At 32.7% G+C, this 26,008-nt stretch overlaps 2 protein-coding genes across 2 annotated transcripts; one reads left to right on the top strand and one right to left on the bottom strand.

Moving 5' to 3' along the window:
- Positions 1 to 17,112: 17,112 nt before the first annotated feature.
- Positions 17,113 to 20,872, bottom strand: LOC108828011 (conserved oligomeric Golgi complex subunit 7). Its single transcript, XM_018601552.2, has 9 exons — positions 20,531 to 20,872; positions 20,327 to 20,416; positions 20,120 to 20,239; positions 19,948 to 20,049; positions 19,587 to 19,867; positions 19,315 to 19,460; positions 18,729 to 18,927; positions 17,938 to 18,604; positions 17,113 to 17,866 (listed from the first exon to the last, which is right to left on the bottom strand). Exons 1-9 carry the CDS (start codon positions 20,813 to 20,815, stop codon positions 17,252 to 17,254), a joined length of 2,505 nt encoding a protein of 834 aa, XP_018457054.1. The 5' UTR covers positions 20,816 to 20,872; the 3' UTR covers positions 17,113 to 17,251.
- Positions 20,873 to 21,062: 190 nt separating this feature from the next.
- On the top strand, positions 21,063 to 21,810 carry LOC108826048 (23.5 kDa heat shock protein, mitochondrial). Its single transcript, XM_018599422.2, has 2 exons — positions 21,063 to 21,214; positions 21,302 to 21,810. Exons 1-2 carry the CDS (start codon positions 21,103 to 21,105, stop codon positions 21,685 to 21,687), a joined length of 498 nt encoding a protein of 165 aa, XP_018454924.1. The 5' UTR covers positions 21,063 to 21,102; the 3' UTR covers positions 21,688 to 21,810.
- The last annotated feature ends 4,198 nt before the right edge of the window (positions 21,811 to 26,008 follow it).

Below are 26,008 nucleotides of genomic sequence, written 5' to 3'. Positions count from 1 at the left end.
GTCCAAAAATTTATGTACACCCACATCAATTTTTAGTATTCCATGGCATTCGGTTCTCGGTTCCGGTTCTGGTTTTGTTTTTTGGTTTTTCGGTTTTAGAGGTTTAGGATCCGTTCAAGTATTTAGAAGATTCGGTTCGGTTCCAATGTGCTTTTTTTGGTTCTCGGTTTGGATATCAAAGTTAGGAAACCGGCTAATATCTGAAATAATCTTAGGATAAAAATTCAGAAATTTTGATTTTTGGATTAGATATCAAAACATTTCTGGTTTTCGAATAAATATTGTGGATAATTCAGATATTTTGGATAATGACATGATTCTTTAGAATTTTAAATGCCCATTCATGTAAATAAATTATACGAACAGTCAAATATTTAATGTAATTACTATACACCAACATAATTATTCTAGTCTATTTTACAGTTTCTTTTTTGTGATTTTAGTCAAAATTTTAGCAATTCCTTTGTGGTTTTGTCTTCCCTTTTGTGTGTGTGTGTGTGTGTTAACTTTCCTTTATGGTATTGAAAACAATTTATATACATCCACATCAGTTTTTAGTATGGAATCCTTTACTCTTTACTAGATTTTCATCATTAGTTTCTTTCATATGCATTTTAAAATTATATATAGTTAGTTTCATTTCTGTGAATTGTATTCAAAGTATGCTTTATTATTTTTTCTATTTAAAATTTTATCGAATTATACCTTTTAAATTGGATAATTTTCATGTTTACCATTTTGTTGGTACCATTATTTATTTTTACCACCACTAAGGGCATCTCCAAAATCACTCTCTATTTTGAAGTTTCCCAAACTCTATATATGAAGTTTTAAAATTGTCTTCTCCAAAAGTAAAACTTCAAAATTAACTTCATAATCATTTGTATTTTACACTATGGTACTTATATGTGTTACAACTAATATAAATTCATAAAAATTATAAATAACTAAAAAATATATCAAAATATTACTGAAATATTTATTAATAAAACTTACATTAAAATATAAAACTAAAAATAGAAATACATAATTAACTATTAAAATACAAGAAAAATACCACATTATTCCACAATATTATTTCCGTAATGCTCTCATGTGTGATCAACTACTGTATTTCGAAGTAAGAAATGACTCTCTTTATTTCTAATTTGTAGACTGCGAGTTAAAAATTGTTGATTATTAGTGTTGCTGCAATATTTAATTTTCTATAATAATTATGTCTTTATGTAACTTTTTAAAACGTTTTTTATTAAGTTTGTTTTGTAATATTCTTGTTGTCTAATTTTAATTTTAAAATAATATAAAGCTTGTTTTAATTTTTTTATTTGTTTTTATGTGTAAAAATATATATTTATATAAATTAATCTGAGATTGATGAGATATAGTTTTTTAAAAAGAATTAAAGGTGAAATGATAATATATTTAAGAATCATAAATATAATGTGTAACAGTAGGACCAAGATATAAACAAAAAAATGAAACTTCAAATTTGAAGTTTTGAAGTTTCTTTTTGGAGAGCAAAAAACTTTATATTTGAAGTTATAGAGTGTCTTTTGGAGATGCTCTAAAGAGATATTTTCAAAAATACATTTTTCATTAGAAGGCAAAAGACTTTTATACTCTTGTTCTCTATATTTATAATAAGTAACTATTTAAATAAATTAAAAAATAATTTTTTATGTTTTCGAATTATATTTATTCGAAATTCGAATCTAATATCACTCAAATTACCCTACGGAGTGATTTGTATTCTTTCAAGTAAGAAATTCAGTTGTAGTATTTAGGGATTGAATCCAGAGAAAGTTAAGATACACAAAAGATCATAATCAGCAGTTATTAAGCTAGGTTCAATATTAAGAAAGTAAATGGCAAGGGTGAACAAGGTAGTTGTTCAGTTGGTTGGACTGAGGTTTTGACAATAATAAACAAACATTAAGGGGGATGTATTCAACCGAGAGTTCAGGTGATTTGTATTAAAATGACAAAATCCACTGTTATTCAAACATGAATTTTAAAAACTCATTTAAAATCCACTGTTATTGAACTTGACATTTCGTAAAGTACTCTGAAATCCACTGTTATTGAAAATATTTTAAGTTGTGGGATTTTAAAGTTTTGAGGTGATTTTAGGGTGTTTGGGTGGAGTTTCCTAGTTAAAAAAATTAAAACTCAAATCCCATTGTTTTAGGTGATATTCTAGAGTAGTTTAACAAAACTCACCTAAACTTCTGCAACTTATTAAAATCATCTAAAACTCCATTAAAAATCAAATCACATCAAATGTTAAATTGAATACATCCCCCTAAGTCTAGGATTAATATTAATGTAATCATGATTATAATAGTATAGAGACTAAATCGCATGCAGGATATATGAGAACTCAACTTAAGCAACAATCTATCAACTTCTGTTTGTTTAGACTATCTATTGTCTAGAATCTCATATCTCAACTTCTGTTTGTTGATATGGAAGAAGTGTCGATCGATATTATCAATATTATTTTTTTTCAATAATATCGATCGATATTATTGAAAAACATTATTCATCATGGAGATTTTGGAACCCATACTGCTTATAAGTGGTTTAGTTTTTCTAAACATGATACTGAAAACATTATTCATCGTATAAATCGCCAATTTACAAGAAATAAGATTTATATCTCTGGGTCCGGAAAGATGCAACAGCAAAATCCATATTGTGCAGATTTTGGAACACAGTCTCCTCCAACGTACATTTCGCTCCTCTCTAAACATGTGCGGACGCATTCACGAGTTCCAGACTTTCCCACCTTACAAAAATCCTCATAGATGCATTCTCCATATTTCGTTGTCGTACTCACTGAACATATAAACATCTAAAGTTAAGATTATAATCCTATAGACCATGCCAAATAGTATATATTTTTTTGGGTAAACCAGAGTTCTTACGTATCCATATAAATGGCTATCACAGATTCTATCATATGTGTTTTTTTTAGAAAAAGTAAAGATTGTCATCTAATGCTTTTAAAATGTTCAAAGATAACTAAGATAATGCAAAATAAATAAAGATATATTCCGTGAGAATCATTATACCTGGCTGGGCCAGAATGTTGTAGTGCGATAAAATTGCCAATGTTATTACCAAAGAAAGAGTGATTGATATTTTTGTGATATCCATTATAATTTTCTTAGTTCTTTCCAATTGAGAAGAAAAGTGTTCTATATTTTTTTTTGTTAATGAAGAGCTTTATTTATATGATTTTATTCTCTTTTCTATTGTTGAAAAAATTCAATTTACTATTCGTTTTTTTTTAACAAATACGAACCTTCCATAGTTACTGATATTTGTACGTTTTGCATGTATGGCATGATTCTTTAGAATTTTAAATGTGCATTCAGTTAAATACAATATAAACAGTCAAACATTTGATGTAATTCAGTTTCCAAAAATATTTATTGTAATTACTATCACTAACCTAACTGTTGTAATCTGTTTTAGAGTTTTATATGATTTTGGTCAACATTTTAGTAATTCCTACATGGCTTTATCTTCTTTTTGTTTGTGCTAACTTTCTTTTATGGTGTCCAAAAAAGTTATGTACACCCACATCAGTTTTTAGTATTCCATAGCATTCGGTTCTCGGTTCCGATTCTTGTTTTGTTTTCCGGTTTTTTGGTTTTAGAGGTTTATGAACCGTTCAAGTATTTTGACTTATCATGGAATATTGTCCTATTGTTCTTAAGAATGACTTGGTAGATATCCTTGCAATGCCGCAAAAGATTTTTTATAATTCTTATATAAATATTATACTTACAATTTCTGGAAAATATTAAAATATTTGGTTTAAATATATTATTAGTAAATATTATTAAAATTTCTTGATAATATTACGATTTATAACTGCTAGGCTGTGGTTGTTTTATTGAATATTTATTAAGTTTAGTTCTGTTTGATAATTGTTGTTTTTTCTAATTTAATTTTATTATTTTTGTGCAAATTCTGATTAGTATATATCAATAAACTTTGGTTTTATAATTGAACTTTTAGTTAATTTTTTATTTTAAGGATCTTGATATATTTGTTTTTTCTTCTCTTCCTAATGTTAAGTATTTTTGGATCTCGATATATTTCTTAAATTGTTATTTTGTTGTGTAAGTGATTCTTTTGTAATAAGTTTATTTTTGTTTTATGCATGATATTAAAGTTTGCTTAATTTTGATTTTTAATGTTATATTATATTTTGGCAAGTATTTTTGTTGGTATAATGAAAACACATAATTTGACACTAACATAGAGTACTGAAAGGAAAAAAAAGACACTGACATTTACATAGACAAAATTAGTGGATCTCATTTTCTTGGACGTATTTGGTTGTCCATAGATGTATTAAAGGAATTTATGATCTTTTTGTAAATTTTTTCTTTGGTATCCTATTTATCTGTTAATATTTTTATGTTAGTTATTATGAATCTCAAACTGTTTGTTATGTAATAATGAAGAGAATGATACGTAACGTGTTAAATCCATATGTATCTTTTGCCTCGGATTTTTCAAATGGAGAAATTTGAAGATGAGAGATATAATTATGGAAGAGTTCTAAACTACAACGTTAATAAAGGATAAAGATGTATTGATAAAGGTCTCAAAACACACCACACTGAACTTGCAAGTGAAACTCAACACCAAAAGAGTTCTAACAATGAACACAAATAGCAATCACATTAAGAAGATGAAACAGGGGGAATCGAAGACTCTGAAGGAGCTTTTGCAGATGTGAAACTGAGAGCTGTTGTAGCAGCAGCATGTGGAATAGATTCGTGCTTTCTTTATGATTTCAGCAACAATCTAATTTTTCTGCTTTCTCAGAAATCTTGGAGGGTCCAATTTCACATGCATTATAACAAAGCAAGTTCCTTTTACGAGCAATAAAATGACAAACAAAATCCATAACACAATGACAAGGTCGTTCCTTAAAGTCCCAAGAGAGAAACCACAGACTGGAGGACAAATGAAGAAATAGATAGTCTAGGTTTTATGATGATGGGCTGGATCTGACTGGTTCAATTAATTTCTGGTTTATTTGCAGATATAAAATCAAACTGTGATGAAGAATGACGGCATCAATAGCTACTGTAATTGTTTCACTTCGTATTTAACCTCTATCATCATCCTCGTTTTCTTCCTCTCTTTCTCCAAGCTCTCTGACTCAAATTTCAGATTTCTCACCGTGAAAATCTAAGATGTCTCTCGCTTCTCGGAGTAATCCCTCGCAATTTCTCCACCGGAGACAAAATTCCCATTATTATCTTCGCCGTGAACTTTCTAAAATCAAAAGGAATCTCCTACAAAGAATTTCTCCGCCTCCTCTTCCTCTGCCCATAACTCTTCTTTCTGAGTTTCTCCATCTCCGAAACAAATCCATCCTCAGTGAAATTAAGAAAGAGGAAAAGATTAAGATGTGAATGACATGTATGAACGACGTGGAGAACCCAAATATTTTGATTGGGTTTCACAGTTTTTTCATTTAGACCAAAAGTTACCTGGAGAGACAAGATGTTTTTGATTGGTTTTCAAAGTTTTTTCATTTATTGACATGGCAGTTTCACAGCCTTTTAAAAATCTGATGTGTTATTACCAGGAGAGAACTTTGCTCCATTATTGTGTTGATTTTTTTTTGACGATGTAATTATGTAATCGTATTTATTTGTTAAGAGCATTATTTGATTTTCATTGTGTTATGTAGTAGTATGTGATAGGTTAATATATTTTGTGTTTTTAATAATGTGTTATTATGTCTATAGTAGTACTTAATAGTGGTGAAATGAGCCTCTAAGATAAAGCATATTGAATTTCAATAACTTTGCATTTAGGCATTTGTTGATTCTTAAATTAACAGTTTCAGCATCAAAATTGTATTTTATTTTTCAATTTTTTGAAAAATTATTCTTTTAGGATGTTTTTTTCCCTTTCTCCATATTTTTACCCCGAGCCGTTACTATTTATGTATTTTGTTTACCTTTCTAATGTGCAGTGCTTGTCCCAGGAATGATTGTTATGTTTTGGAATAAAGTTCTTCCTCCCTTTTTCTCATGGGAGATTATCTGGTAGTTGTGTGGTTGTTTCTTACGGTGTTGTAGGATGTTGTGGTCAGTATAGGATGCTCCTTTTCTTACTTAGATTTCGACTGATGTTAGGGACCACATCTCCTTGGGTTGGGTCATAGATTTTAGTCGTCTTTGATGTTTTTTTCCTTGTCGTTGGCTTGCCGTTGATAATCCTTGCTCGTCTGGTTTTCAAGATCTGGTTTTTGATGATCTAACTTTTATGCTTTCTTTCATAGCTCGATGACGGTTCCACTGTTTTCTTTTATTTTCTCCCTTCCTTTCTTTCTGTTCTTTCATCTCGTTGTTGCTTTCATCGCTGCTCGCGTGTCTGATGGCTCTTTTTCGTCATGTTTGCCACTCCAGGTTTGGATAGTGTTTTCCTTTGTGTATGCAGTGCCGTGCGAACACTTTAGGAGGCCTAAGGCCAAATTTTTTTAAAGCATTTAAATTCAGAAAATACATAATTTTTTAAAAAAAAAGCAATAGAAAAAATCTCTCACATAAATGTTTTTCTATCTACAAACACATTTTTTAATAAAATTTAAACAAAAAAATCATAGAAAACAATTTGTGGCCAAAAAAAATCTAAGGTAACTTTTAAAAATATATATTCCAAATCATTAGAAGGGTAGGTTACACAGCAGAGTTAATAAGTTCGTTTTTTCTTTTGTCATCTTTTTTTAACACAAAAATGACAAAAGAAAAAAAAAGAAGCAACGCCTGTGTTCGAACTTACGGTGACATCCTCCTACAAAGAATCTTTAACCACTATACCATAGAAGAAAAGTTGCAAAAATGGGGCCAAATTTATATATTATTTGGGGGTCTATGGCCAATGTCTTTTTCATTGCACTGTAGGCACGACTCTGTGTGTATGCTATGTGGGCTTGAAAGGTTTTTTATGGTCTTAAGTTTAGGTTATGGTTTCTCGATGGTTGGCTTCCATTCTCCTTCCTCAAGTTGTTTTTTTCTCCTGCTTTCCTTGGTATAAGTCTGCGGAGTTAGTCTCTTGGAGCTTTGGGCCCTTCTACCGAGAGCTTTGTGGTTCTCCGCTGGCATGGGAGCCTTGTATATGCTTGTTTAGTTTGTGAGATGTTTCTTACCTCTTAGTTGGTGATTATGCTTTCGATGCTTTAGTCATGTGTTTTCATATGCTTCATGGTGATTTTGTATTCCAGTGATTATTCTTTCTCTGACAAGCTTTATTTGTTATTTCCGTTGGTGTTTGATTGCGCTCTTTTGTATTCAGAGGATTGCTATGTCTAGTCTTTTTGTTGTTTTTTAACTATCCTAGATTTATTTGTTTTCTCATTTATCCTAAATTTATGAGTTTTTGCAAATTTAAATTCCATCAATAATTATTTTTTCAAAAAAGCCGTACATTTTTAAAAGAAATAAAAAATGACATGTGATAGCAAAATCACATGCTACTTGTCATAAGAAGAGAAAACCCTAACTTTATATATATATATATATATATAAATGTGATGTGTCTAACTATTTTTATTTATCTGAATCATCTAATTGAAAGTTATTCATAATATCTTTAAACTTTCTGTTAGCCAGAACTGTTTGCCTATTTGTATCAAAGTTTTGCATGTTTGGCGTAAAATAATTCACATCACCTATATATCAAAAGAGAAACACTACAACCTTTGAACTATGACATGTGTCATCAGGAGAATCAATCATTAGAAAAATAAATTGGTCCGTCTAAGGAAGATGAGTAATGCTTTGCAAATTAAGAAAGTGTGGATCCCACACAAATTAAGTAATGCTTTTGTGTTGTAAACGTGATCGCCTGCCGCTCCCCGATTTCGTTGACAATGTAAGTCTAATGTTATTGTGTTGTTGCATTATTCGACTATGTGTTGTTTTTTCATACCATCCATCTGTATCAGGGATGAGGTGATAACGATGGTGGCAACATGGCAGGTGATAAACCAATTCCTGCTAAGGTCGGATCTGGAGGGAGCAGTGGTGAAGCAACTTTGTTTGATGCTATGGAACCAATTGATAGTGGGTTGAGAAAGATGGCTGACCCAACTTCGCAAGTCGTCAAGAAGGCGCCTATGGCTTAGGTTTAGAAGCTATATGATTGAAGTACTATGTATTTAAATAATGCTTATGCATGAGCTTTCCTGTTTTATATATTCGTCTTTTAATCGGTAACCATAAAAATGAAAAAAAATGAACAGAAAAAGTTGAACAAATTTTCATTTAAGGAATTGAATTGGAAAAAAAAAGTTGAACATTGAGGAACAAACGTTCCTTATCGATTTTGGAAGGAGAAAATACTTCTTCATTAATTCCTCTTTTTATGAGGAACATAGAGAAATTTGGTGGGGTCCATACATAATAATTTGACTAAAAAATCAACATAACTGGTATTAATTTTGAGGAACAACAAATTCATCATAATTTTTTTCATAAAAGGTGGTCACCAATTGGAGCCTAAGTTTTTTCACTATGTGGATACTCTATGTTCGAGTCATATAACCTATCTATTTTCCTATTATAAAGAAAATTTTAATCTTATTGATCGTATTTCAGACCATGGGCCTAGATTCGATCATGATTAATACACTTAGGCTTTTTAAAAAAGCTTGCTAAAAAGACGTTTTAAAATGGCTCTAGGATTAAGGGCTGATTCTAAAACATGTCCTAAATTTTTCCACAACAATTTACTTTATTAAAATAGATTTATTAAAATAGAGGTACACATATAGAATACTCCTTAGATTTTAATATTTACAATCTAATGCCACTAAAAAATTAAATGATTCTAAGTTTAATTAATTCATGTATTTTCCATGTATTTATTAATCGTTTCCTAAATTAATACTAACCCTTAAAAACCACTTTGCATTTCAGCGATTCATCATTATCTAACTATTATAAACATAACTTTAGCTTCAATTAGAGATTTAGAGTAATCTTTCTAAAAACACGACAAGAGATTATATTTTAATCATCACCATATGAGTTTATATATATATATATATATATATATATATAGGAGTTTATATATTAATCATCGTCATTTCTTCAAAAGCACTAGCATCGACTTTATATTTTATTCATCAACCTTCGTTGAACTAACCTGCATCATACGCAAGGTTATAATGCACCTCATAGAGTAATTGCTGTTTCAACCATTTTTCGTTAAGATGTTAAATATTTTAACGAACACCAAATCAAAAACATATTAATAAATTAGATTAAAAAATCTTATTTATTTTAATTGAAAATAATTAATTTAATATTTTATTTAGATCGATTGAAAATATCTAGAATTCGAAAAATCAGTTAAGCATACCAACAATAACTTCTAAATCAGCTAAATTTGCTTATAAAATATTCCTTTTCCGTTTAATTTGGGAACAAACAAATGTATATAGTATATTCAAACCGAATAAGGAATAAATCACTGGACACAAGATTCGAACAAACAACAATAAAATCTTAACCTTTCTTATTTTGTTGGTTTTGCTACAATATCACAGTAAATAGAATATTTATTCTAATAAATCAATCGTAACATACTTTGTATTTTGTACTCTAGGGTTTCAAATCTCCACTATATATACTTCCACCTCTATACATACTTTCTATTTATTTTTTTATCGCTCATCCAAAAACCATGTCAACTAACAAACATTTTTCTTTGTTCAAGAATGTCAAACCTTATAAAACAATGTCAAACCCTATAAAACAAGGTTACTTTTGCAAGTCAAACTGATGCACTCCTGAAAACAAATCCCTCTCTACGCTGACGAAACCCTTGAAATGATTTTAGCCCATGAAACAATTAGTTCTATTACTAATTTTACAAAAGATTATCTCCCTTGTATACATTCTAATACAATCGCTAATGTTTGTAGGGTTGTAAGATTTCATTTATTTATATATTAATAATTAATCAAAATTTGTATTATAATTTATCATATGATATAAAATGTAATTACATCACGAATAAAACAAACAACATCCGTGCGGTCGTACGGATCCAACTCTAGTTATATTTATTTTTTTGAAATATTTAAATCAAATATTTATTATCAGTTTGTAATATGCTATGTTACATGGAAACGGAAGTGGGTACGTAGAAGCAGAAGTGTACGGAAGCGCAGAAGCGATAATGTCAATCTCCGAATGTATTATTAGACATATAATCAACCATATGTTAAGACTGAGAAACGCTAAGTGATCGAACTGTCTCATGCAAACACATTGGAACATCAATACTCGGTTATGTAGTATTAAAATATTTTGGGTTACTAATTTCTTCTCTCCTCCGTCTTATCTCCTCACTCTCTCCAGATCTAAAGTCGATTTGAGTTCGGGTCCGACGTCCGGACGGCGCGTGAGCGCGCGTTCCGGCGGCGGAGCCTCCCCCTTTCTCCCTCTGTTCTCGTCTTTCCTTTGCTTCTACAATCCCATGCTTCTCTTTCCGTCTTGTCGTTGGTTCTGCTTCCGGAGAACAGCTCGTACTCGCCTCTGCTCGCGAAGAGGTTCAGGTGCGACGCGGTTTCAGATGGTGGTGGAGTCATGATGCTGTAAGGGTAAGGCTTGGCCTTTGAAGAAGTTGGCTTTTTAGGGTTGTACAGGCGGCCTTTTTACCGTCTGGAGAGATTTCAGCACGTGAAGGAGGGGAGCCGCTCTGTTCCGATTCGGTGACTCTGGTTTCTGGTCGGTTTTGAGAGGCAGGGGTAGCGATTGGTGGTCTCATCTCGGCGTCTTGGTGAGCTGTTATCGTCTTCCTCTGCCATGGATGCCTTGGAGGTTCTCTCAACTCAAGGGCGAGCTTAGTTTAGGGTAATGGCGTGTGTTGTTGTCCTAGATGGTGGTTCGTTGTGGTTTGCTGTGTCGCGGCGTCGGAGCGGTCGTCTATGGCCGTCTCGGAGGCGGTGTGGTAAAAGCTCATCTTCCGGTTCCTTCACTTTCCGGCTTGTGTTTTGGTTCCCCGATGAACCTTTGTCGACGAGTTTCTTCGGGGTTTGCTCTTGGAGTTTGATTGTTGTTTGTGCCGTGGTCACCGGTTCAAACCTTGACGAGTTTCAAGTTACCGTCCTTCGGTTCTCGAAGGCGGCGATAGGCGGTGTTAGTAGGGTCTGCGGTTTGTCTTCGTGGACTCTCTCTTTCACCGGTGTCTCCTTTCGGCATAGTAGCTCATCCCGACGCCATGGACAGCCTCTTGGTTGCCTATGGTGGTGCTGCCTTGCTAATACTTGTTTTGCAGGTCATAGAGCTCTACTGGATCAGTTGCGGCAGTTGTCTCGGACCCGCTTTGTGTGGTTTGTTTCAGTTGGAGTCTTCAGCCTCTCTCTGTTCTAGTTTTGGCGGTGGAGTTGCGGTGTAAAGTCTGGTTTTACGGAGCTCTCTCTTCGGTTAGTGTCTTCGGCCATCCCATCTCCATTACGTCTATTGTATCTCGAGGCTCTGGTATGTTATCTCTGCCTCTCTTTCGGAAAATGAGCTTAAAGTCAGTGGAGAGAACGAGCTTGATGAGATCGTCAAGAACCAGCTACTCTGGTAATAGCACGAGAAGTAACCGGTAGCCAAGGAAACGAGGTGAACGCCACCTTCCTTGTGTGTAACTTATCAGTTGAGAACGGTGATTGATAGTCTAAGGATTGCGGAGACAGCTAGTGGAATGCGCCGGGGTGGTGGTTGAGCGAAGCTCGCTTGTCTTTTGTTTGAATTAGATCATTTTGTTTTCATTAAGCTTGTAATCGAAACTTGAATTCCCGTTTTCGGGTTGTGAAATAATATTTTTATTTAAAAAAAAAATATATATATATATTTTGGGTTCGAGTCCTGTTAACTTATCAACTTTTTAACTATTATATGTTCTATGTACTCATATGAATGGATTGACATTAAGATTAGAATATTACTAGGCAGAGACCTCCGCAAGTAAAATTATATAAATATTTTATTAAATATCATAGAATCCGGCATATAATTTATTGTTACATTATAAAAGTGTAATATCAATTGCTGTAAATAATTTATTTGGACAAATGGAAGACGTGTATTGAATTAGTGGACCAGTTAAAGAATTTCTAACTAATTGACAAAGTCTTGTAACTATATAATTTAGCTTTGTTTATTATAGAAACTTAGAACATTTTGCTGGAAGGGAATTTGGGTTTTTGCGGAAAATTAATAAGAACCATATTTGGCAAATTTCAGATTACAGTTCAATTTTGGTAAATTAAAACGCCACATTTGTTATTTATTTTAAATAATTTTGTATTATGGAAAGCATATATACTATAATCTAATAATGAATACTGCAGTATCGTTTAAAATATTGATGAAGCACACAATAAAGTTTTATTATGTATTTTTGTCCACAAGGTAATTAAGATATCCCCTATATATTATTTTAGGAGCACTCATAGAAAATAACATTTGCTTGATGTGTTATTTACACATTGCCATTTCCTAGGTGTCAATCCCACATTCACTCTCATCTCTAATTTGATAATCCCCTTAACTTACTAGAAAATTTACAAAGTGTGCCATTGATATATCCCAAATTAATTCTGAAATTGATCTATTACTAACCTAGACGAAATCAAAATAAGTGTATTATTCAATCATATGTATTAATTGGAAAAACGTGATTGTGTGTAATATGGAAAGTATATGTTTCACTTATTGACAAATCCCACCTACATACTCTATTTAACTTTGTATTAATCATTCAGATTTTTTAATAATTGGTACCACAAATATTATAATTGATATCAAAGTAGTATGTCAATTTATTATTGACGCTTATTTGGTCTCAAGCCATATAATATATCTTCTAACCTAATGATGTATGTCAAATTGTGACCTCTGCTACTACAAGAATAACCTTTTATAAATAATAATTTATATACAATAAAATATATCTTATATTTCATATACATGTTTAAAAATTTGAAGTTATACATAATCTATTTTATAGACAACAAAATATATCCTCTTTATATTAAAATAGGAGCATTTTTTAAAAGTAACCTTATGGTCATGTATTAATAACGAGAATGCCATTTCCTACGTGTCACAACCACAATCACTCTCACACCATATATTTAAATACCCTCTTTTTACTAGATTAATTACAAATCATGCCATTGTATTAAATAGGTGACTCATGATCATATATTCTATGCTTTGTATTAATTCGATTAGAAAAACGAACAGTCTATGTTACATTACATTCATTAAACAACCTTTACCTCTTCGTTGTATCATTTTAGGGTCTGTCAATAATTCGACGGTGGAAACAAATTATTCAGAAATCATTGACATTCACGTTAGCTTTGTACATTCACGTAGGAAACCTACTCCAACCATAACTTCATTTTTCGATATATAAATGGTAGCAGGAGCACACATAAAAATCATCTCAAACTCAATTTCTATTATTTTGTTTTTTACAATAATAGATATGTTATTGTTGTTTTGGTTTATAGGTGAAAAGTTATGTTATATATATTTTGCATTGTATACGAATATATATATATATATATATATATATATATATATATATATATATATATGATATTTTTTGTGACATTTGTTTTGTTTATGGACTCTGTACAAAAGAAAAATCTATTATTGATATTTACATTGTTTTTTTCGCCGCTGTATATATATATATGGTTACTCTTAAAAAATGCTCATAATTTAATATAAAAGGGGATTAACAAAAATTGGTAACAATATATTAATCACGGAATCTTAAGTTTGACTTTTTATTCTATAATTTCATTGTTATTAGTAGGAAATCCGGCTAAAATCATATATACAAATGCAAATCATACCTAATTTAGCTACAATTACATTGTTGATTAATATTTACAACTTTCCTCAAACTGTAACTTTAACCGCACAAAAATAATCATATCGTAGCACTTTGAAACATTATTCATGTAATATAAACTTTCCTTTATCGGTAATAATCATATCGGAGCACGTAATATTTTTGGTAAGAATATATCGGTTTTAACTGTTAGAAAATTTGACCATTGTTCACGTGATATAAACTTTCTTTATTTTTGTCAAACCCATACCGTAATCATTAATATAAAGATTTTTTGCAAACCTGATTTATTATAGATATCGAATAATACAGCAAGTTTATAATTGGTGAGACGCACAAATTACGTAAAAATTAGTTACGAATATTGTAACAATTATGGCGATTTTATTACTAGAGATTATTGCTCGACAAGTCATAGGACCTATTTAACTCCAATTGTCGAGTTGATATCACCCCAGCACAACCAACTTCTTAAATCATCCCTTAGCAAAAATATTCTCACAAGAAAAAGAGGTATATCATTTCTTTTAGTAAAAATAATAAATAAATGTGTTTTGTTTGGTAAACTAATTCTTTGTAATGTCTCTCTATAGGATTGAAAATCATGAGTTCTCAAGAAAGCTTTTGTATCATTTCATATTTTATTTTCTATTATCTATATTTCTTTAGTTATTGCAGTCATCATTTTATTATGAAAGCAATTATTCTATTGCCTATGTTTTGTTTTATCTTTAATTCATAATATATAGTTATTGTTTACTCCTATTGATTTTTTTCCATAAAATATACTTCAATTGAATCTAACCAATTATATAAACTTTTCAAAAAATAAAATAAACATTATATATACATGTACATTTTCGATCTATTGGATCAAAATACATTAAAACTAATAATATTTTAGACTAACTCACCCCGTGCAAGGCACGGGCTATCACCTAGTTCATTACTTATTACATATTATGTTAAATCTTAATTTTTAATCCTAACTAACCATAATTATTCTTTATAAATTAGTAGCTAAGCATTTTTCAAATAACAAACACATATGTATAAAGATAGATATGTGGCCATACTTATATAAATAAATAGATAGATGTTTTAGAAAAATAAATTATTTCACAAAGATGTATTTTTTATGTTTCCTATACAAAAATTGCAAATTTCAATAAAATTGATTGAATTTATTGAAAGACTATTGGTTAAAATGCATTGGAATTTGATAATTTCTAAAAATGATGTATAATTAATGTGTTTTCTTAATATGTGTGAAAACACCAAAACATACATCTTTAAAAAACAGAGGGAGTATATAATATGTTAAGTGACAATCAATGACCCCATTATATGCATATATTTATTTCAAACATATAATTTTTTCTAATATATAATAACTAATCTCTTATATCACTGTAGTTACAATTGTGATATATTATAAAAACTGTGCAAGTGTGTTTCAAATATGATTTAGGATACAGTTTTGATAAATATTATATGTATATAAGTATGGCCACATATTTTATATAGTTTGTGTATTTCAGATCTACTATCATTTCCATAGTTTAAGCATTATATAATATGTGATCGAATATAATTTTTTTAATACATGTTACATTTTTTGATTGATAAATACAAACATGTATTTTCATGAGAATTATTTTTAAATTAACATAATATTTTTAAAAAATAATATAACGAAAAGATGTTATATACGTTCGATATTGGTTTTACTTTTTTGCTTGAATCCTATTTTTGTAAAAATTAATATTTGGTCACCACCTGATTTGTATGTATTAGAACTCTTCTAATGTAACGTTAATGAATTTTCTAGGGAAACAAATTTTAGACTAAAGTTAGGAAATGACACATATATAAATTCATTTTGTAATTAATACAAAACTAGATGACTGGCCCGCATTCTGTACAGACGGATAGAGGCGGATATTTTTAATAATGGGGCAAATTATGTATAAATAAAAAAACATAAGGTTGATATATCTAATAAGGAAAAATAGGCCAAGTTTGAAGTCACCTTTTGATCAGATTCTTTTGAGATACTAAAAACCCATTTTGATGTTTGACAAAAAAAATTATTTATGTGCATGGCGCAGAAAAACACTAGTATTATTGTAATCCTCAAAATATTTTTTGAGAACTTCACTTGGAGAATCATCAATTTTTGTAAGAAAAATTATTTGATAGAAACTACTTTTGAAACGATGTGTGCAGTGTGCTTGTCTAATAATCACCAACAGCTGTGTACACTTTGAATAACTCTATGATCATAGAATCACTATCAGTTATATCGTTTCAAATTTTTTGATGAATTGTTCACCAACTGAAGCATGAATTTTTGTCTCCTGGTTGAACATTTAAAAGTTATGAGTTAAAAAAATAAATGATAAGAGTAGCATCAAAACAGAATAAATAGTTATGAAACATTATTACAATTGTAAATATTAATTACTTACAATAAAAATAAAAGATGATTCTGAGTTGCAAAAAAATTAGTAATATCATTATTTCTTTATCAACGAAAACCATTTCAAAGATGATATCAATTTAAAGAAAGATATTAAAAACCATGTCAACTAACAAACATTTTTCTTTGCTCAAGAATGTCAAACCCTATAAAACAATGTCAAACCCAATAAAACAAGGTTACTTTTGCAAGTCAAACTGATTCTCTCCTGAAAACAAATCCCTGTCTACGCTGACGAAACCCTTGAAATGATTTTAGCCCATGAAACAATTTGTTCTATTATATACTAATTTTACAAAAGATTATTTCCTTTGTATATATTCTAATACAATCGCTAATGTTTGTAGGGTTGTAAGATTTCATTTATTTATATATTAATAATTAGTCAAAATTTGTATTATAATTTATATATGATTTATCATATGATATAAAATGTAATTACATTACAAATAAAATAAACAACATTCGTGCAGTCGCACGGATCCAACTCTAGTTACATTCATTTTTTTGAAATATTTAAACCAATTTGTATTATCAATTTGTAATATGCTATGTTACATGGAAACGGATTTGTATTATCAGTTTGTAATATGCTATGTTACATGGAAACGGAAATGGAGTACGTGGAAGTGTACGTAAGCGCAGAAGCGATGGTGTCAATCTTCGAATGTATTATTAGACATATAATCAACCATATATTAAGACTGAGAAACGCTAAGTGATCGAACTGTCTGTCTCATGCAAATGCAAACACATTGGAACATCAATACTCTTGTCTTATATAGAGCATCAAAACTTTCGCAATGTGTAAAAAAAATATGACAATGGCACCAAAGCACGTTTTTGAGAGTTTAGAGACTAATCGAAACTGATACGACGCATCTTACAAACAAGATTGGCAGTAGGGAAATCAAGTTCACTACCAGCTTCTGATTTCATTACATCTTTGAGCTCATCTCTTGGTGTAGCCAAACACGTCTGGAAAGTTGCAAGCACAGGCGGAATCGGCATGGACAAGGCCGCAAGCACATTGCTCAAGTACTCTATATCGACACACAGTTGTTGTGCTCCTCGGTCTGAAATGTATTGGATTCCTCTCAGTTGCTCCATGTACAGAGCCGTGGCGCCTTCTGCTACCTTGAACATCCACTCTGTTGCAAAGAACTGTGCGTCCTCGTTGTTTGCATCTCCGTTGGTTGAGATTCCTTCAGCTAGAGGCTCAAGCTGCTGAGGCAAAGTCAGGAGATATTCTCCAACGCTTGTAACGTAAGCCTGAGGGTATGAGCTGAAGTTTGGTAGAGCAAAAGCGGTCTGTTCCTCCACTGAAGACCAGATTGGTAGGCGAGATACTTCCCCCAGTCTTTGCCTGACTTTTGATATGAGGATGTCATAGACAAGTTCGTTCACTGTATCCGCAAATGCAGCCACTCTCTGAGATGCCAAAGGCAATGCATGGAACCTTGGGTCTTTAGACTGCAACAAAACAAGGGCAAAAGGAAATGATACACATGAATATTGTATATTAATTTGTAAATTAAGACTACCTGCTCCAATAGGTTTAGGAGTTTGCGAGCCTTCTCCGGAACATCAACCAATCGAATAGCTGCCACATCCAGGGAAGCTCGTCCAGCCATAGACAAATCTCCAGCTGTTTGTTCACTTGTCAGATGTGACAGGTTCTGATCCAGATTTGTGCCAAATAATGAAATAGACAAGCTGGAGTTTAGTCTAGCTAGAGTGGCTCTCAAAGAAGCTTCAAACACAGAAGACCTGCTCGTAAGGCAATCCGCTACAGTGAGTATTTGAAGAGCTCCCTGGACAATGGACCATTCCTCATTTGAACTCAAGTCCATCTTACGAGAGCTTTTCTCTGCACTTCCATCTTTCTTTGAGCTAACTCCATCACCTGTACCATCCACTCCGAACACAACTCTCAAAGATTTGAGTGTTTCCTGAAGCATAGAGATATACTGCAACATAGTGTCATCTATTGCAAGTATCAGCTCGTCTGCCTCTGAGCCCCCAGTGAAACCGATGCACCTCTCAACCGCAGCTTCAAGAAGAACAACAACTTGGGGAACAGACTCTTCCATCCTACGCACTGTTTCGCTGAGTTCAATTCCTTGAGCTCCAACACCACGCGTAACGGCCCCTCTCAGATCCACAACTGCGATCTCCGAAGCCAAAATAGCACGTTCCATCTTCCCATACCTAAAGCATGATCAACTCTAATGTCACAAGCAAGCCTTGAAGAAATATTGGAAAATGAGAGAATCCATAAATGCTAGAAATGGACAGACGTGTTGAGAAGAAAACTACACAACATGAAACTTACTTTTGCTTAAACGATTCGAAGGGTAAGTACACGGCCTTCAGCGTATCTATTAAGACCCTAAGTTCAGATTCAGCAAACAGGTGCTGAATATTTCTTGCAAAGGACCCAGTTACGTTGTGCAGGTCAATAAGGGCCTCAAGATGCTTGGTCTGAATATTAATACCCTTTGGTAAGTCTCCGGATAATAGATCCATCACACCTGTTCAAAATATACATCAGAAGTTTCAGTACTCCTCTCATTACACAAACATAAATGTAGGACAAACGAAATATTTCTTAAATGTTTGGGAGATTTGTAATCGCTAAATGAGTAGGATTAATAACAACACTTCGGATTTTTTTCCAAACTTTCCTGCTAAATTGACAATTCACAAAGTTGGCTATTTTGCCTTAAAATAACAAACCAGACAAAACACCAAGAACAGTAGCTCATGTCAAAGAAGAAGAACAATGATCCTCTTAGCACTATCTAGCAAAGCATGCTGATAGTAGAGTAAAACCACCACGGAAGCAAGTAATCGCAATCATTCTGGATAAAGGACTAGACTAAGAAGGAAAATCTGATAATCTAAAAACCCTATCCAACCTTTGGCGAGTGCTTTAGTTTCAGGAACAGCATCTCCTGTAGCAAGGTTAAGACGAGAAACAAAGCTAGCCCCAAGTACTCCCATGGTCTCAACCAACAGCTTTGGGACGAGAGTCATGTAATCATCAGGGAAGGCAACCATACACCTGAACAGTCATATGAAAGCACAACCACATGATCGGGCATAAAGGTCTGATATAGTGTTTCATGAAAGCCAAACGACATGATTGGGTCTTAAGTTACTGCAAAAAAAAGGGTACAGAATTAATTACCATTTCCACTCCTGCTCAAGATAGAGTAGCAACTCGTCGTAAAAGCTTGGCAGCCAACTGGCAAAGGATGCCTGAGTTGATGGCAGCTGAAGCTCATCGCCGGTAGACAACCTTTGGGTTTCACTTCTCTCACTGGCAAGCTTGTTGGCTCTTTGCTTTGTGTCGAAATCATCCCAGAGTTGTTTTATTGGCTTTAGACGGACTTTAGAATATTGCAACTCCAGAGACTTGAATCTCCCAATACGGATGAGAATTCCTCGCAAATCTTGTGCAACATCAACCTGCCAAAATCGTGAAAAGCCTTTTTCAGTAGCAACAAACACAAAAACAAAAATTATTTAAATATATTCGCTACACCAACCTTGTGATATGTTAATGCATCAGTTAGACGCGGCTGAACCATCGCCTCCAGCCTATCCTCCAAAACTTCGAGTTGCTTTCTAACATTAGCAAATTCTGCAACCTGTTGATGAAAAATTTTGGTAAAAGACTAAAAACCCCATTTACGATACTCAAGTTGGTATTAGTAAAACCTCTCCAACAGCAGACAAGCAGTTTCTCATGCTGGCAAGAGTTTCTGCAGCACGAGGAAGATCGCCACTAGCAAAAACATCCTCAACCGTCGAGCTTAACTGAGTCAATCCAGCTGCATCCTATCCAATGTCCATACATACACCAGAGTATATAAAAATCAATTCTTGATAGAACCAACCAAGTCTGTACACGATGGATTAACACACCTGTAGTGTTTTGTAGGCAGCCTCCATTCTCTGTTTGACACTGTCCACTCTAGCAAGAGTAGCTATACAATCTGCTGATGATCCCTCTGCCTGCAAGTACCAACTCTAACTGAATCAGATCAATCTAGAATATATACTTGCCGATATATAACACTGTTCACTGTGACTCTATATGAGATCTCAGATTCAGTGCACAATGCGTACCTTCTTGAGCTTCTGGAGGATTCCGGCAACTGAACTACGCAGAGACACCGCGTCGTCTCGGAGGCGCAAGACGTCGCGCGTTGCGCGGGGGACGCGGAGGAGAGCGCTTCCGCTCTGCTCTTCGAGAGACGATCCGATCTCCTCCGAGGCGATCTGGAGCTTCATTTCCAGATCCACGAGGTGTTTCTCCAGCGAGTCCTGCGGGTGACGCGCTTGGCACGACGAGTTCACCCACCGCTTCGCATCGAACTTCTCATCCGAGAACGGTCCCAGATCCAGCATCATCTCTCTCTAGATCTCTCTCTCTCCCAAACTTCCAATTCGAATAGTACTTTGAATACAAGAAAACCATGAATCGAAAGAAGAAACAAACTAAAGTAAACCAATCTAAACCGGTTTTTAATCGGCACAAATCTATACAAAACCGAACCGTATTAAAAAAAAAGAAAAAAAAAAACTAAAGCCTTATACGTATTTTACTTGCGAACCACGTACTTCTAGAACCCTACTTTCTCTATGACTATATAAGTCTCATTAACACTTTACTCTTTGCTTCTTCTCTTTTTCTGAAAATGGCGTCAAAATCGTGTCTAGCTTTCAGGAGACTTCTCTCTTCTTCCACCGTCGTCTCTCGATCCGTTCGTCCGGCGGTTGCTGCTTATCGCCTCTTCAATACCAAATCAGGTAATCCTCTTCCTCTCATTTGTTATTATTAACGGAACAACAAGTGTCTCGGAGATCTGAATCTGGATTTGGTTTATGTGACTCTAGGCTTCTACGGTCCGATTACACCAGCGATGAGCTTGAACCACGTGGTTAAACCCCTAAAGGACGAAGCCGCTCTGGTAGTAGCAACGACGGGTGGAAGAATTGGGTGGGATGTGAAAGAGAAAGAGAATGCGTTACACGTGAGGATTGATATGCCGGGGCTTGGCAGAGAGGATGTGAAGGTGTCGTTGGAAGAGGACACACTTGTGATCAAAGGCGAAACTCAGGAGGGCGAAGGACGTAAGTTTTCAAGCAGGATAGAGTTGCCCGAAGAAGAATACAAGGCGGATGAGATAAAGGCGGAGATGAAAAACGGCGTGCTGCGAGTGGTGGTTCCTAAGATCATACAGCGAGATTGTGACGATGCTATCCACATCGAGGTCGACTAGAGTTTAATCTCTCCTTTGGTTAATCAAATTATCCAGTTTCTTGGGTTTTAGTGACCGTACTTTGTCAATTGATCGTTTTGGTGGCCATGTTTAAAATGTCATTTCTCGCCTGAAATTTTAAAACTCAGCTCGCCACTGTTAGAATACGATTTAAGTCTGACCACAAAGATCTAATAAAGACAAACTCGCTTGAAAACATATTGCGGCCAAACGACCAAGGCTAACTATTTCTTCCGTCAAATGTTATCTTGAGCTCGAAGTAGCGTGCTCCAGACTAAGCAAATAACGGTCAAGACTAAGTTACCTCAGTCAGGTCATTTAACCAACGCCCTGCCGAGCAAGGCTGATACGTGCACCTGAGGATAGATAAGAGTATTTGGGATCTAGTTGAGCAGTATCAATGATGAATCAAGCTCAAAGATAGACATGGCACTGCAACAGTATGAACACACTAAACACTTAGAACTAGGTAGTTATCCGCGCCTTGCGCGGAGTGAGATTATTAATTACGATTTTTGAAAGAAAAAGATATAGTTATGCTTAGCTGCATATTGGTTCGGTTTAACGGTGTTTTCAGTTTTTAAACTCATACTATATAATTACATTCAAAACTCATATTTTTTAGGAAGAAACAAAACTATTATTATTTGTTTGGTTTCATATTATTTGTATTTTAGATTTTTTGATGTCGAACCAATGGTTTCATATTGAAATTCTGAACAAGTGAAATATCAAATTAAATATAAATAACAGTTGAAAAGAGAACATATAATATTATTTATTTGTTTAGAAAAACATATTAAAATGGTAATTTAAGACTACTCAATATTATTTGTGCTGTTTGAACTTTCATATATGTTTAAATGATTATAAATTTGTATATTTATAATCATTGATTTTTTTTTGCATTTTATAATATAACTTTTATTATCTGTAATTCTATATATTTCAGTCTTTTATTTTTATTCTATATCATTGTTTTTGTTTAAAGAAATAGATATTAAAAAAATACACAAAATAATTTAATCACAAATGGGCTTTTGAAGTTTATAAACTCACCATATAATTATAACAAAATGAGCCACCATATAATTTTTGTGCTTTAAATCAATTATTTGAGAGATTATCCTTCTTTTAATGTTCAACTCATGAGAAATGAACAGTGTTTATGTTCATGGGCGGGTATCCAAAACTAAAATAGAAAATTCAAGTAAATAAGTAAAAAAAAAGGGGGGGGGGTCTTGAATCAAAATAATTTAAAGTTCTTATTTCTGTCAGAGGGCAATATGAATGTTTTATCATGTTCCATCAATACACTAATAAAGGGTTATATGAGATATCTGGTGTAGAAGTAGGCCAACATTTCTATTGGCAAATAGGGGGGTTCCAAGTCCATGCGCAAGTCCTTATTACTTCTTGGGTTGTAATTGCTATCTTATTAGGTTCCGCAGCTCTAGCGGTTCGCAATCCACAAACCATTCCAACTGGCGGCCTGTCCCCTCAAAAATCAGTAAATCACGGTTCAATGCCTCTCTTGTCCCTTTAACTTCAATTTATTTTTATTTTTTTGGTCAAACTTGTCTTTTAATTACTTCTTTTTTTCCTTTTAAATTTTTCATATTTACATTTCTGTCTATCATTCTCTTTTTCTCACTTACTTTTTTTAGTTTTTCTTGTTCATTTTTCCTTTCATTCAAAACCCATTTTAAATTTAACATATTATTTTTTTAACAAAGAGATAGATTTTTTTATTAACGAGATAGTTGAATTTATTTTTCTTCCTGAATTATATTAAAAAAATCATATACACCATTTATAGTTTGTTTTATATATAGTAGTATCAAATAGAGAATAATATATAAAAATATATAGTTTTTTTTATCAACGAGATAGTTGAATTCATTTTTTATTCCTGAATTAAATTCAAGAAAATCCTATACACCATTTTATTTGTTTCTTTTATATAGTGGTATCATATAGAGAATAATATATAAAATATATAAATATTAATTAATTTTTCAATTATTTATTTTTATACCCCCACAAAAAATATTTTCTATATCCGCCACTGTTTATGTTTTTACACAAATTATTTTTAGAGTTTCATACTTGGAGAAAACATTGCAGAATAGGTAGCTAAAATACTTTTTAGAATTAATCTTATATAATAACTGTAATAATCAAATATTATGATCTTTAAACCAATATTGCAAAGATTTCAAGCTGTGTGATTATTTAATGTGTCGTGATATAACTCATGTTTTATATAATTAATAATATTGATTGTTTATAATGTTTAACATAATACGAGAAATTAAAATAAAAAATGATTAGTATAAATTAGGTTAATCTTATTATAGTATAAATTCTTGGTTATAGACCACCATTAAAACAATATAAATTTAGCACCCATTTTTTAGAAAAGCTCATGCCTAACTCAAACTAAAACTCGTACAACAAATTTACTAAAAAAAAGTTCATAATCGTTTTTTTTTTCAACAACGCTTCATCATCTCTCTTCATAGCATATGTTTGTCGGCTCCGTTATTTTCTACTCATCGAGAAAACTCTGTTCTTAACCTAAGAGACTGAATCCTACAAAAACTTTTAGTTGGAGGTAATAACGCAATCGTCATCTCTATAACGTCGTGTTTTAACTTTGTTAATATGAGAATGATTCGTTAAGGTTGCGAAAAGCTTCCAAAACACGTCCATCGTATCTGTAGTTTGATGCTCAGTCGACTTAATTATCTTCATCATGTCAACTAATGAAATCCTTTGGCTTCAAACTCTATGAACATAATCAATGAAACTTAATAAAAATATTTAAAATTCACGTAACACAAATGTGAAGTGCCGCAATATATTGAAATACACGTGTAATACGTGAGAATTGCTCATAGATGAAGCTGACAATGGGAGACCCTAATAAAAACTTTCCTAGTTTGCATGACATGTGTTTTTGCATCATCCCTTCATCGTTTGTGTTACAACGGGTACAATGTCGTTTATTTATTTTAGGCTGTCCATGATACAAACATAGAGTCCCTTGTAGAGAATAATGTTGTCATAGCTAAATAATGTTTTCAAAAGAGTCATAGTTTGTTACAAAATTTTGGGTTGCGATATGTTTTTCCATTTAACAATGCCATTGTTAGATTCTTTCTTATAGACCGTTATGTTCAAATGTTTCTCCTCTGCTTTCCTTATCTGCTGTGTGTTTATACTAATAAACGTCTCAGCCAGGTACGCAGTCAAGTACGCATTGAAGCTTGTATAATCATCTACGGTCCCTCTTCGAAGTTGGTGATTAGATATTTTTTTCATGGGAGCTTGTGAGTATATCGATCTCAGTTTCTTATGTTCTTCCCCATCTCATCGCCTCTAAGATGCCTATCTTCAAACAGTACGGTATGCGTTATAAGCTCGAAACAGACCATAGCGAAGCATAATCATCTACGGTCACGCTCTCTAACTGCTGAACGATTATACGTTATAGCTCAGTCTTTGATCAATGCGAAACTGTTTTCGTTAGGTGGACACTGGTACAATGTCATTTTTTTTTTTATTTCAGACCATCCAAAATTAAAAATGCAATAATCTCCCTCTTAAATTTTTATCACTATAAAGATCTCTTTTGACTAACAAATTCGTCGACGTACTTATGTTAACGTTATAAGGAAATTGTATTTATTCAGAAAAAGTTAATTATTTGAGAGATGGTATGAAGCCGACTCATACAAAAATTTATAGTCAAATTACTTTCAAAATGATACGTGGACGTGGCAGTGTGAAAGCATTTAATGACAATGCATGCCTTTTAACATATAGGGGATACTCTTTGCAAGTTGTATTATTCATTTCCCTTAATCATTTGTACTCATTATATTAAGTAGGTCTGTGTCCGGGGAATGTACAGTCATATAAGTCTTTTTAAAAAATCTTGTAATATAAAGAAGAATTTTACTCTCTTCTCCTTCATACACATAGGAAAATAGAGTCTCCTGCGCTCATCATATGTCATATCCATTGATTCGCTGTGTTTCACTAAACATATATCATTGTGGGTTTCGTTCATAAAGCATATGGTGGACTTTATGGTTTAATTGTTGGGCTTAACTTTCTTGAGCTGTTAAAAAAACAATACATGGGCTGTTAAAAAACAATATGCAAGCCTCTTATATTCACCTTCTTCAAAGCCGTAGAAATATAGGGTTCATCATGTTCTTAAACTTCTTATTCATGGCCGATCATGGAGTCTTTGAATAGATATTCAAGACGAATCATGATTTTCATTCCCTGGATCGAGATGTCTTGGTGT

Source organism: Raphanus sativus, chromosome 9 (genome assembly GCF_000801105.2).
Source record: "Raphanus sativus cultivar WK10039 chromosome 9, ASM80110v3, whole genome shotgun sequence".
Lineage (NCBI taxonomy): Eukaryota > Viridiplantae > Streptophyta > Magnoliopsida > Brassicales > Brassicaceae > Raphanus > Raphanus sativus.
The sequence above is the reverse complement of the archived record's forward strand: the minus strand, read 5'-3'. Positions and strand labels throughout refer to the sequence as shown.